General features: G+C 39.9%; 1 protein-coding gene across 1 annotated transcript in view; it reads left to right on the top strand.

Moving 5' to 3' along the window:
- LOC140483631 (guanine nucleotide-binding protein G(i) subunit alpha-2) overlaps positions 1-12898 on the top strand; it is a 241975-nt gene extending 229077 nt beyond the window's left edge. The window contains exons 8-9 of the mRNA XM_072581933.1: positions 4388-4605; positions 9461-12898. Of these exons, the coding sequence (XP_072438034.1) occupies positions 4388-4578 (191 nt within the window). The 3' untranslated portion in view covers positions 4579-4605; positions 9461-12898. The remainder of the gene's footprint in view (positions 1-4387; positions 4606-9460) is intronic.
- Positions 12899-13112: the final 214 nt, after the last annotated feature.

Here is a 13112-nt window from a genome sequence, read left to right as displayed (position 1 = left end):
TATTCATCTCTGTCTGGTCCTTTCACTGCTGGTCTTGATTGTTTCTTCTTGCTTAGCACATTCCCTGCTTTTCAGTATATAATACAGCTTCATTCCACCTGTCCTCTGTATGGTCCTACAACCCAGCAGTCTCACGGTGCTCTTCATTCTATAGACTACAGCATCACCTCCTTCCCCACCATAAGCGCACTGTTTTAGCATTAGTCTCAAAAATGTTAATTCCCACGCAGCTACCACTCTCTGGAATTCTCTTTCTAAGCTTTCCAGAGCACTTTCCTGAATTTCTCTTCACCGTTTTCTTAGCATCCATTTCTTCTCTTTAGGTCACCATGTGGTGTTTTATTGCCTGAAACACATGTCAATTTGTGAATGTCTATAAACGTGTAGTTAATATGCATTAATTGCGTCAGAGGCACTTTAGCTTATTATGAATTTCAGCTTGCTTTCGTGCACCAAGGCATAATTATTTTGCTAATGTAAGTTGAGTGATCTTGGGGGAAAAAAAATGTAAAATCAATACAGTAGTTTGTTTCCCAGCTTCATATCATCTCTGAATAACTTCCATTATGAAAAAATGTTAAGTTATTGGACCTTAAATCATATTGTAATGATGTCAATCGTCTGGCAATTAGCCTATCATAAAAGGATTTGTAGTATTAATGCAAAATGTAACACAGAGTTGAGAAATGCGAATAGACTTTTGATGTTTGGCCCTGTGCAGTTGGTGAGCAGATTTCTGGCAGATACTGTGCATACACAATGGATGCAGATTCGCATTTCATGTATGTCTGGCACTTTACAGTTAACGAGCGATTCACTGTCATGCTTCTTTCACTTTAGATGAAAGGGACTGACTTATTCCCATCTGGTGTTATCTAGCTTGCATTAATTTTAACGTATTCTGAGACCCACACTTCACTCCGTAGCAGAGAATAACTTTTTGTCAGTTCCTGCATTAACACCATGGCCCTTCTGCCAAGTGCAGTTGGCAGTGATATTTGTGCTCTCCAGATGTTCTTGTTTGGAAAGGAGCTGGCTATATTAGTATTTCTGTGCCCCATGGAGCACAACCCTTTGCTCCTGAAAGATCTGCTCATAAGATTAGTGAGAGAAAATTCAACATTAATTTCCAAAATAGAATTTATGAAATATCAGAAATTGAACTTTTTTTAGGGATTTGGAGGAAAAGACATGAGTGGGACAAGTTGGGTAACATTTTCATAGAGCTGTTAAGAGGAATGATGAGCCAAATGACGACCTGTTCTATATAATTCTGCACAAGTTGTTCCTTATAAACTTGACCACTTGGGACCATGTGTAAAGGCATCAGTAGATCAATAATAGTCTGAGAGCTTGGAAAATGTTCATGAGTAGCTTTGGCATTTTCAGTCTGAAACGTGAGTTGTTTTTTCAGACTATTCTCAAATTCCGTGTTCCACTAATTGAAAGAAAGGGAAAGACATTTTTTTTCTCTCCTAGTTATCTTCTCCTCCCTTCTAAATGTACTTGAGTATGTTGAAATACACTTTACTGCACACATGACCAGTCCATGTGTGACCCTTAACAGTAATATTAGAGATCATTGGAGCATGAAAATGAAGTCTGGTACCTTGTCTGGTGTCTATGCAAAATTTTCCAACTGGCAGCACTGGATACCGTTCAAGAATAGGATTTCTGGTTGATTCATTTCTTCTTTCCAAATTGGAACACACCATGCATCAGGCATTGTACCTTGTTCGGATTAAAATCAGGTGATGCACTTGATCACTGGTCCATAGATGGAATGTGTTTTGTCTTAATTTTTCTGTATTCTCTGACTAATGCCTCCCCGTTAAGTTTTTGGATTCCAAGCACAGCTACATAGTGGTATGAAAAAGGCAGAATTAGAAAAATACTTAGGGAAGGACAGAAAGAACACAGTTTTCATCTAAGAACAGAGTGTGTAGTAACTTGCTTCCATGCCTTTGCAATTGTCACCACCTTATGGGAGAGCATGCAGAATGCCTCCCACATTCTTGCCAGCTCCTCTCTACCACCTTCAACACCAAATAGTCACCTTAACGGAATTTATCTGAACAGAAATGTCACTTGGGTTACAAAAGGTTATATGCTCCCAGGTTTTTTTCAGTTGTCATCCTTTTATTGGTTGCTAGGCATGTCTCCCCCTTTCTTCCCACATCCTCCTAAAAAAAAACCTTCTCTTCTCGGAATGTCATTTGTGGGAATTGAAAAGCTGTTTTTTGTTCAGCTACCATGCAACACTGATGCACACTTTATTTCTCCCTCCCCCCTTTGCTGAGTATTGCAAGAGGCAAAGATGTAGTCCTGCAGAGACATTATAGCTTTCAGAATTATTATTATAGATTCGAAGCGCTTAACTTCTACATAAAATTCTACCACTATGAAAGTAAGCCCACTGCTTGGCCAAATATCCAGGCAATTTCCCAGCTTGCTCATTTGAAGCTTCCATTTGCTGCCAAGGTTTGACTCAAATTGTGAAACAGCTTGTCTCACTGAGCCCGTATGGTGTGGAAGCTCGTTCTTTTTTGCTAATCCTTTGTGTGCACTTTGTCTCAGGCTTTGGAGACTCGAGACCTGGAAGCAATAATATTAAATAAATCAATGTAAAGGCAGCAGGCAGAGATGGTTGCTTTTAATTAAGTGCTTAACCCACAAGCATTTTCAGAATTGTAATTCTGAGGATTGGAGTGGCTTTCTCCCCAACCCAGGATGATTAGCTGCTGTTCAGTGCAGCTAGACCGGTACAACTGTACCATGTGCACAGTCAATTTGCATTGCATCAATACCGGCTCAAGAAGCGAAGACTTTGTAGGTTCAGCATAACAGACATCTGTTCTGTTGTCTGATTCTATCTCACTACTTCTCCCTAAACAGGCAACAAGTCAGAGTACGGAGATGTTTACTGAGTAAGCTTATTTCATGGAATCAAAGAATTCCTACAGTGTGGAAGCAAGCCATTTGGCCCATCGAGTCCACAAGAACATCTCACCCAGACTCACCCCATCTCTGTAACCCTACGTTTATCATGGCTAATCCACCTAATCTGCACACCCTCAACACTGTGGGCAATTTAGCATGACCAATCCACCTGACTTGCACATCTTTGGACTGTGGAAACTGGGGAGTAGCTGGAGGAAGCCCCTGCAGACACTGGGAGAAATATACTTTTTGTTATTTTTCTGTCTGTTCTCTTTTAAATCTCCTGAATGTTGGGTTGCAGGATCAATGCAGTTAAATGAAATCTTTAGTCCCACTGACTTTGACGACTGAGTCTCAATTTGTTTGGGCCAGCCTCCTAGTGCTACTCCATTCCATTTGCACTTCTGTTTTCTGACGTTGACCAGATATATTCCCAATGAATATAGTAGCAACACTTAAACTCATTTTTCTCCCATGGCTTTCTTATGCTGGTGAATCGAGAAGGGTTGGTGAACTTCAGACTAGAATTAGTAACAATCTCAAATGAGTGTTCTGATATGACTTTAATTTCTAAGAGCATGAATACCTTGATGTGTTGTCCTGGGAGAAGAACGTGCAATTTTCCTTTAGCAGGTTGCATTGTTGGTGAATCGACGACCTTGACTTTCATTTTCGTACTTGGGAGACCATTTCAAATGATCATTCTTGTGTTAAGTAGCTCTTCCTCCAATCTGTGTCACATTGACATTTCATGAGCTTAGTTTATGTGGCTAGCACATGTTTGTTTAATTTGAAAAGGTTTGTTAATTGAATTTGTCAAATAATATTGCTCATATTCTCTAAGGTCTTCTCTCAGTAACTCCATTTCAGTTTCAAGAGTTTTCCAGTTGTCCTTATCATTGAATTACAATGATCAGGATAAGCCTTATTTATAACAGCCTTGTATACTGCCAATACGGTGTCATGTTTCCCTCTTCTGTCTTGGGAACTAAAACTGGCAATAGCATTCAAGTTGTGGTCGAGGGAAACCAAGGTAGAGCCTTTCATCATGTTACCGACAAATGCTCAGAGTTAGCAGAATTGTGTGTGGTGCCGAGAACATCTTCAACAGTGTGCACCTGAAACTAAATTACCAAAATAGAATTGAAATGTAATTTGACAAGCTAAAATCAATTGATAAGATGTAGATGGAAATAGCACTTCTTTGGTTCTAAGGTTGGCAGCTGCTCCAGAGTGAGAAACTGCATGAATTATTTTCTCCCTCTTCTGAAACAGGGTGGTAAATGAAACTTCAATTGATGGCCATGTCAAAATTTACTTGGTTGTGTCCACCAAGCAGACTAAGTGGTTAGGAGCAAAGTTTGAGCACTTGCCAGATTAACTGATCTTTTCCAGTTATTTCAGGTTTCCATGTGAATCATGATTTTTTTTTTCTCTTTGAATGCAGGGGTAAACGAGTATGATGCAGCTTCAGGGTATATCCAGACCAAATTCGAAGACCTAAATAAACGGAAGGATACTAAGGAGATCTACACACACTTCACCTGTGCCACCGACACAAAGAACGTGCAGTTTGTATTTGATGCAGTCACTGATGTCATCATCAAGAATAACCTGAAGGATTGTGGCCTCTTCTAAGAAATGCAAAGAAAATTGAGGATGATGGTAAGCCACTTGATTTTATATCGGTGGTTCAAGCTGGTCCTCTCTCTCTCTGAGTAACTTTATTTCCAGGTCCAATTTTCTTCATCCTTTCATTCCCTTGATGGTAGCATCAGGGATTTGGTTTGATTTGATTTAGATTAGATTCCCTACAGTGTGGAAGCAGGCCCTTTGGTCCAACCAGTCCACACTGACCCTCTGAAGAGTAACCCATCCAGACCCACCTCCCTCTGACTAATGCACCTAACACTATGGGCAATTTAGCATGGCCAATTCACCTGACCTGCACATCTTTGAACTGTGGGAGGAAACCAGAGGAAATCCACACAGACACTGGGAGAATGTGCAAACTCCACACAGGCAATCACCTGAGGCTGGAATCAAACCTGGGACCCTGGTGCTGTGAGGCAGCAGTGCTAACCACTGAGCCACTGTGCCGCCCGTTTGGCTCATTTCTGTGCAACAATGGTATAAACCACATGTTGATTACATTATTGTCACTGAAAACTGTTTATTCTGATCTATCGCTGCAAACTCTCTGTAGCTGTAACTCTGTATCCTGCACTCTGTCCAGCTACCCTGATGCACTTTGTATAGTACGATCTGTCTGTAGCATGCAATCCAACTCTGCGTACCTCAATACAAGTGACGACAATAAATCAATCAAAACTATAGGGTAATAATGCGAACAGATAGTTCAGCTCCGTTACACTGCTGGGCTCAGCAACTAATCCCAGGTAGCTCCTTCAGAGTGGTTAATTCTCAACATTTAAGCAATCAAACAATTGCAGAAAGGAAGATGGAAGTCTGAGAGAGTTAATTCTGACTATTAAGCAGAACTCTGAGTTGAGAATGTATGAGATGTGCCTGTGCAGTGGCTTGGTTCTGCTGTAGACTAGACTAATTTGGTGGGGCTAACCAGACTGACCACTTATTATAAAGTTCTGCGATTGGATTTCTTTTTCAGTATGTAACAGATTGGATTCCTGAATCCAATGAGGTGCAACAAAACTGTTCAGGGGATCACCAGTCTGCAGTAGCCATTGTACTATATAGCATCCTGTATATACCTATAGAATCCTTTACAAGAGTTGAGCTTCAAGTGACTTTAGAACAGAGGAAGACTTATGTGAAGTGTATTTTTTTTTAAAAGTCCAAGATAGAGTCAATTGATTGAACCCCTATTGATTGAAAAGTCCATAATGAGCGTGCATTGATGTTGGAGATGCAGAAGGAGTTCAGGGACCACATGCACTTGAAGACCCATAACCTGCTAACTGTTGACCAAGAGTTGGGAAGTGAGATTAGGTTGGATGATTACTTGCTGTCTGGTCTAAATACAGTGGGTTGAATGGCCACCTTCAATTAGAGAACCTCACAATGAACAAGTAGAGCTGAGGGCCTTTTGATGTGCTGCAAGACATCTCACTGAAATTGGCAATCATAAAGGGCAGATGGAATTCTTGGTTTTATATATTGTAGCATAGTCTGTTTAAGAAAAAGCTAATGTTGAAATTGTATAAGACTATAGTTTGGTAGCAATTACAATATTACGTCTAATTATAGGAAGAACACAAATGCATTAAAAATGAACAACATAGACTATTTACTAGAAGTGCACTTTCACACTGAAATGAAAGATATTGTCCTGATTTGAGGTAATCAAGATTACAAAAAGATGTGATAAGTGAGATTGTTTCCACTGGTTGGCAAGACATTAAGTGGATATAAATTTATGGTACAAAGGTGGAAATTAAAAAAAAATTCTCAATGCGATAATTAACATTTAGAAGTCCATGCCGCAAACAGCCACTGAAGTAGGATTTATAAACATGTTTAAAGACCAATTAAATAGCTTGAAAGTGAAATTTTAAAGGATGTTGGAGAAGGGAATGAATTGGATAGCATAAATTCAAGTAACAAATAAAAATAACTGCACAGACTGTACACTAATTGACCTGTTTCTGTGCTCTAACATTTGAATTCTGCTCGTTGGCTTCAGACACTAAAATAAACTGATGCTCTTGGTAGAAGTTGAATCATTGTTACCTGCATGTACATCTATGTGCACTGCTGTGCTCATTCTTAACCTTGAATGTTAAATTACCATCATAGTGGGGATCAGCTTGGGGTGGCACGGTGGTTCAGTGGTTAGCACTGCTGTCTCACAGCCCCAGGGATTCTGGTTCAATTCCAGCCTCGGGTAAATGTCTGTGTGGAATTTGCACATTATGCACAAGATATGCAGGTTAGGTGGATAGGCCGTGCTAAATTGCCCATAGTGTTAGGTGCATTAGTCAGGGGTAAATATGGGGAATGGGTCTGGGTGGATTACTCTCTGAGAGTCAGTGTGGAGTTGGGCTGAAGGGCCTGTTTCCATGCTGTAGGGAATCTAATCTAAAAAATATACCAGTAGGTGGGGCAGACAAGCAGTGTTTTTAGTTTTGCAGAAAATTTCTAACTTGATAAACTTTGGAAAGTAGGAGACTTTGTGGGGATAAGAGTATGGGCAAATTTGGACTGTTGACCAAAAACATTTTAGGGCAATACAGTGCTCAGTTAATTTGTATTGGATTGTTCTCAGAAGGTGCGGTTATTTTAAAATTCTTTAGTGGGGTGTAAGCAAAACTAGCATTTGTAGCCCATCCCTTGATTGTTAAACCAAGTTAACCAATTTTCACCAGAGCTACAGGAGAAATGGGTATCCTCACCCCTGTGGTGGGGTGGGTGTGGATGCAGAGAGAGATTAGTCAGGGTGACATTGAGGATCAGTGTCCTGAATAGTTGGCTTTGCAGCTCGGTTGATTTAGTTAGTCAGTCACTTTTGCAGTGCCAAGTAGTTAATACAGAACTTTATGCAGAAGGTTTAAATGCTACTATCCAGATCAAATCTGCTCACTATTGGAATCCCACCATAGCATGTGAAGTTTGAATTCCCTAATCATGTCAGATGACACCAAAATTGGAGGTGTAGTGGACAGTGAAGAAGGTTACCTTGGAGTCCAACTGGATCTTGATCAGATTGGCCAAAGGGCCGAGGAGTAGCTGATGGAGTTTAATTTAGATAAATGTGAAGTGCTGCATTTTGGAAAGGGAAGTCAGAGCAGGACTTATACACTTAATAGTAAGGTCCTGAGGTGTTTGGCTGAACCAAGAGCCCTTTGAGTGCAGATTCATAGTTCCTTCAAAGAGGAGCTGCAGGTAGAAAGGATCGGAGAGACAAGACACCTACTTGCAGATCATTTCAGAGAACATCTCTGGAACACTAGCACCAATCAACCCCACCACCCCGTGGCTGAACACTTCAACTCCCCCTTCCATTTTGTCAAGGATATGCAGGTCCTGGGCCGCCTCCATTGCCAAACCCTTATCACCCAATGCCTGGAGGAGGAACACCTCATATTCTGCCTTGGGACCCTGCAACCACACAGGATCAATGTGGATTTCAAAAATTTCCATATTTCCCCTCCCCTCACATTATCCCAGTCCCTAGCCTCCAACTCAGCACTGCCCTCTTGACCTGTCCATCACCTTTCCCATCGATCCACTCCACCCTCCTCTCCAACCTATCACCTTCTCTGTCCTTGTGGGGCAGCGTGGTGGCTCAGTGGTTAGCACTGTTGCCTCACAGCACCAGGGTCCCAGGTTCGATTCCAACCTCGGGTGACTGTGTGGAATTTGCACATTCTCCCTGTGCTGTGTGGGTTTCCTCCAGGTGCTCCGGTTTCCTCCCACAGTCCAAAGATCTGCAAGTTAGGTGAATTGGCTATGCTTAAGTTGTCAATTGCGTGCATTAGTCAGAGGGAAAAGGGTTTTGGGTGGGTTGCTCTTCGGAGGGTCAGTGTGGACCTGTTGGGCTGAAGGGCCTGTTTCCACACTGTAGGGAATCTAATCTAATCTAATCTTCTCCCTCACCTTCATCTGCCTATCGCTTTCTCAACTACCCTTCTCCCATTTATCTCTCAGCCCCGAACCATAAGCCTCATTCCTGATGAAGGGCTTATGCTCGAAACATTGATTCTCCTGCTCCTCGGATGCTGCCTGACCAGCTGTGCTTTTCCAGCACCGCACTCTCGACTCTTACTCTCCAGCATCTGCAGTCCTCACTTTCCCCTAATGGCAAGTAGTGTCAATTGTCATAAAAAAAACCATCTGGTTCAGTAATGCCCTTCAGTGAAGGAAATCTGCCATCCTTACCTGATCTGGCCTACGTATGACACTAGACCCACAGCAAAGTGATTGACTTTTAAATGCTGTCTGGGCAATTGTGATGGAGAATAAATGCTGGACTAGGTCACATAGTCGTAGATTTGTACAGCACAGATACAGACCCTTTGGTCCAATCTGTCCATGCTGACCAGATATCCTAAGTTTATCTCCTCCTACTTGCCAGCTTTTCGCCTATATCCCTCTAACCCATTTCACGTACCCGTCCAGGTACCTTTTAAACGTTGTAATTGTACCAGCTTTATGTCCGCATCCCACAAATGAAATAAAGATGACTTGGTATTGTGGCATCGTGATTTGTTTTGCTGACTGATGCATAGGCATATGTGATTTTCTGTGTTTGGTATTGTGAAGGTGTTCATGTCATCTTTGTGCTGACTTGTCTGTCGCACAGATCATCTGAGAGGCTTTTTCTGATTAACTTTAAATCCTCAGCTAGATGCATTTCTCATCCTGTGGGGCCATAAAGCGTGAATCCAATTATTTCCACATCCTTTGATGCATTGTGTAATAATACTTCTACAGGAGTAATAAATGAAATTGTACAGTTACGCCACAACATAACGTGTATGTAATGAGACTATTTTGTAGCTCTTCGAACTTACTGGGTTTTTTTTTTGTTTTGTTTCAGAGTTACTTGAACTGTTCAGTGCGGAGGACCCCAGAGGAAGGACTGCACCAATAAAATCAGCTTTCTGCTTTTAACTGCTTTTTACAAGAGACTTAAGACCATCAATGCATTGCCAACTTTCCCAATCTTTTTATCCCCCAATGATGCAGAATTTTTACTATTTAATTAATTTTATTTTTTACAAAAATGCCTTGTTTCAGAGGAGTGCAAATATCCCTGAGCTGAGTTAGCAAGTGCTTTGCTAGTGTTAGCGGAACTTTCCGCTGTATGATTATGTCAGGCATGGATACATTTTTTTTTAAAAAGTGTTTTGGTTGCTTAGAGCATGTAAGAAGTTATAAATGTGATCATCTTCCAAACAGAACAGCTTAGCAAAAACTGGTCATTGCACCAATTTGTTGATTTCCCTGCTGGCAAAAATGAATTGCTCCTTTGTGTGTGTATGTGTGTGTGAGAGAGAGGGAGAGTTTTTCAGCCAAGTTGCATGTAAAACATAGATGTCTCCTATTCTTTACATTTGCACAACCAGCATACATTCCTAAAGGATTTTAATAGGTTGTAAAAGTTGCTTGAGGAAGGCTTTATTAGCTACTAAGCTGCAAGTTCATTTAACATATTTAAAATGTAAGTAATCTACCATGTACTGGTATTAATTTTGCTGCAGTAAGTTTTGTGCCTTGAAAATAACTTTGTTTACAGTTGTAACTGAGTTCTGCTTTAATTTTAATGGTAAGTTTTTCCTTTCCCCTTAATTTCTGATGGAAATGGTTACTCTTGGCATGTCCAAGCAAACAATACTGTATCCGTGAAGAGGGCCAGTTTGACGATAGTCTGTTCACTTTATTCAAATGGAGATATTCTAATCAAAATGATGCAGGAATTAACTCCAAGTACTAACTGGGATTTTGCTATACCTAGTGGGTCAAATGTTTAAATCCACTAGGATTTCTTTTATATACTTTTCAGTCTCCTTTTATCTTGCGGAATAAAAGTGCTCCCGCCCCCACCCCCACCCCCTCATCTCTATCAATAATTCTTTTACATCCATCTCCCACATGGACAGTCGTTAGTCAGTCTGTCCCATGAATGGTTACAGTGGCCATTCAACATCCGTGCTCATTTATATGATTGCTTTTCTGTTGTATTTGCCTTTATACTCCCTGCAAATCTACTCCCCAGTTTCTAACGTTGTGGGAATGGATTACAAAATTCTAAGGAAGCTTAAATCCAGTGCAAACATAATGTGGTTATTGTAACATCTCCCTGCTGCTTGTATCAGTCTTTTCTATCTAATCCATCTAACATAAATGGGTTTGTGGCAACAGTATAGCATTCCATCTGGAAACTGGTGAGAACTGAAAAGAGCATCCATACTGAAGGCATGTAGGCCTGAACAGAGCATAACACTATGAACAATTAAGAATGACATGTTCCTATCTTCTGACCAGTGCTTAAACTACCTGTACCTTCATTGCTGAATTGCTAAAGAAAGCATCTCAGTAAAATTTTCTTCTGCAGCTAGCAATCTTCACCCAAGCACCCTCTATTGTTAATAAGCAATAGATATAAAGTTGAAAATTTCAGATATCTCCTCTTGAGCAAAATCTATATTGCTCGCAGAGTAATCCTAAGTCATTGGCTGCTTCCAGACACACACATTGTTTGTTTTGGTAATGATAGAAATTTAGTTTGATGTTTGACGCAACTTGGTCTTAAAGGGACACAATTCATGTAGTTGATTTCTGTCTTAACTAGTGCTTGACACCAAGCCTGTAAAATTCTCTCACCCCCCCCCCCCCCCCCCCCCCCCCCCCCCAGTTGAGCATTCTTCCAGTTTTCTATAGACTGATTCATCAAATCCATTTTAGGTTCATGTGATACCCTAGCATTTTCAACCAGAAAAGAAGAAGCCTTCATTTAGTCTGGTAATATCCAGTGCCTGAAAAAATTGAAGCTGAAAGCCATTTATTTTTCATTTGACTCTTTGGTCTGTTTCTCTTCGCTTGTTACGTGCTCTTAGTTTAGAACAGGTGGTGTAATTAAAAATACTTGTGGCTAAGAAGGCCATCAGAATTCTTGCAGCAGATTGATAAATAACAATTCTGTGGGCTTTTTAAAAAAAAAATGCTTTATTTGTTGTAACTAATTTCTATTGCATTTCACGTACCCCATTTTTAACAAAAAGTACAATGCATCTTGCAGGTTGTTTGAGCACTAGTGGTGGCTTTTCCAATTTCAACTTGTTTCTCAGGCAATTCTTCATCTCTGCGAAGAGCTTTGACTATTTATATTCCTTCAAATCATCAATTACGAATGAACGTCAAGTGTATGACTTTTGTAAATTTGGAAGAAGGGTCTGTCTTGGTTGCACTTGGATGTAATTAAGGTTTCTAGATTTTAATATTCCAATTTATTCTGTGTCTTGTGTAACTCTGTAATATGTTTTATGTACAGTAATCCATTTAAGCACAATGTTGCAACAGGTTGATAAGTTTTGTAAGAAATCTAGCAAGAACCCCTGACATGGCAGCACTTTTAACATTCTGGATAGTAACCAAACATTGCCAATTTGTTTTGTTAGAAATCTGAAGTGTTGGTGTTTAAATTAGATATTGACAAAAATTTTTAAGTTGAATTGGAAAAATTATTATTCCTTGCCTTGGTTAATAATTGTTCAATTGGATGATGCAGTTTTACCAGCTAATACATGGAGCATGAGGAAGATTGAACCCTGGAATCAGTGCCAATCTCTGGGAAGGTGAAACATAATCTTTTGAGAGACTGACGTGTATGTAAGCTGGATGTTGCAGACTCTTCTGATTGCAGTAATTTTAATTAAACAATGCAGTTTTTACAGGTAATTTTAATTGGATGATTTTCTTGCAACAACAAAGAAATAGAAAAGCTACCTAGCTACATGCAATTCTTTAATTTTGAGAAATCTCTTCAAGCTATTTGCAGTCTTTCTATATTTAATTTTTTTTTGTTTCTTAAATGCAGTCATTCTTGAGCTTGCATCGTAATGTAGATTACAGAAACTACGTTATAGATAGGGAGAAGTTAATTGTAGAAACTTTGTATTCTGAGAATTAAAGTGTTCTAAATATATGAAGGAAAGTTCAAAACGGATTAAATATTTTGTTAATTTCTTTTGTTCAAGCTTTTTCTGATATCCATGTGTTGGCTCAGATGATACGCAGCCAGTTTTGCAGAGAGTAAAGTTAACCTTTTTGGGTGGGGGGGGGAGGGGGGGTTTACTATCTGACAATATTTGACTAGTTTTTATTGTCATCGTTACATTGTTACTTACACACACCCACCCCTCTGTTTAGTTTGTAATGAGGCCAGATGCATTGCAACCATGTATGTTTCTTACAGTATGTTACCTGGTGTAAAAACAAATAAAAGACCAAATTAATAAAATACTTTTTAGTAGGATCCCAGTGACTTGTCTTGATTTAATTTTTCTGTTTTGCCAAATATTTTCTCATTTAAAATTAATCTTGTCTTTACCATGTGGTATTTCTTAATCAGAGAGAGCTGCTCCAGTTCACTGCTAATGTCATTGCTACTGGTTCCTTGGCCATGTTCCCAGAATGGCCTGAGCGCATCTTTTACCTTAAGCAAAATAATGTTACACGATTTTGCTTCA

The sequence above is a fragment of the Chiloscyllium punctatum genome, chromosome 12, assembly GCF_047496795.1.
Source record: "Chiloscyllium punctatum isolate Juve2018m chromosome 12, sChiPun1.3, whole genome shotgun sequence".
Lineage (NCBI taxonomy): Eukaryota > Metazoa > Chordata > Chondrichthyes > Orectolobiformes > Hemiscylliidae > Chiloscyllium > Chiloscyllium punctatum.
The sequence above is the reverse complement of the archived record's forward strand: the minus strand, read 5'-3'. Positions and strand labels throughout refer to the sequence as shown.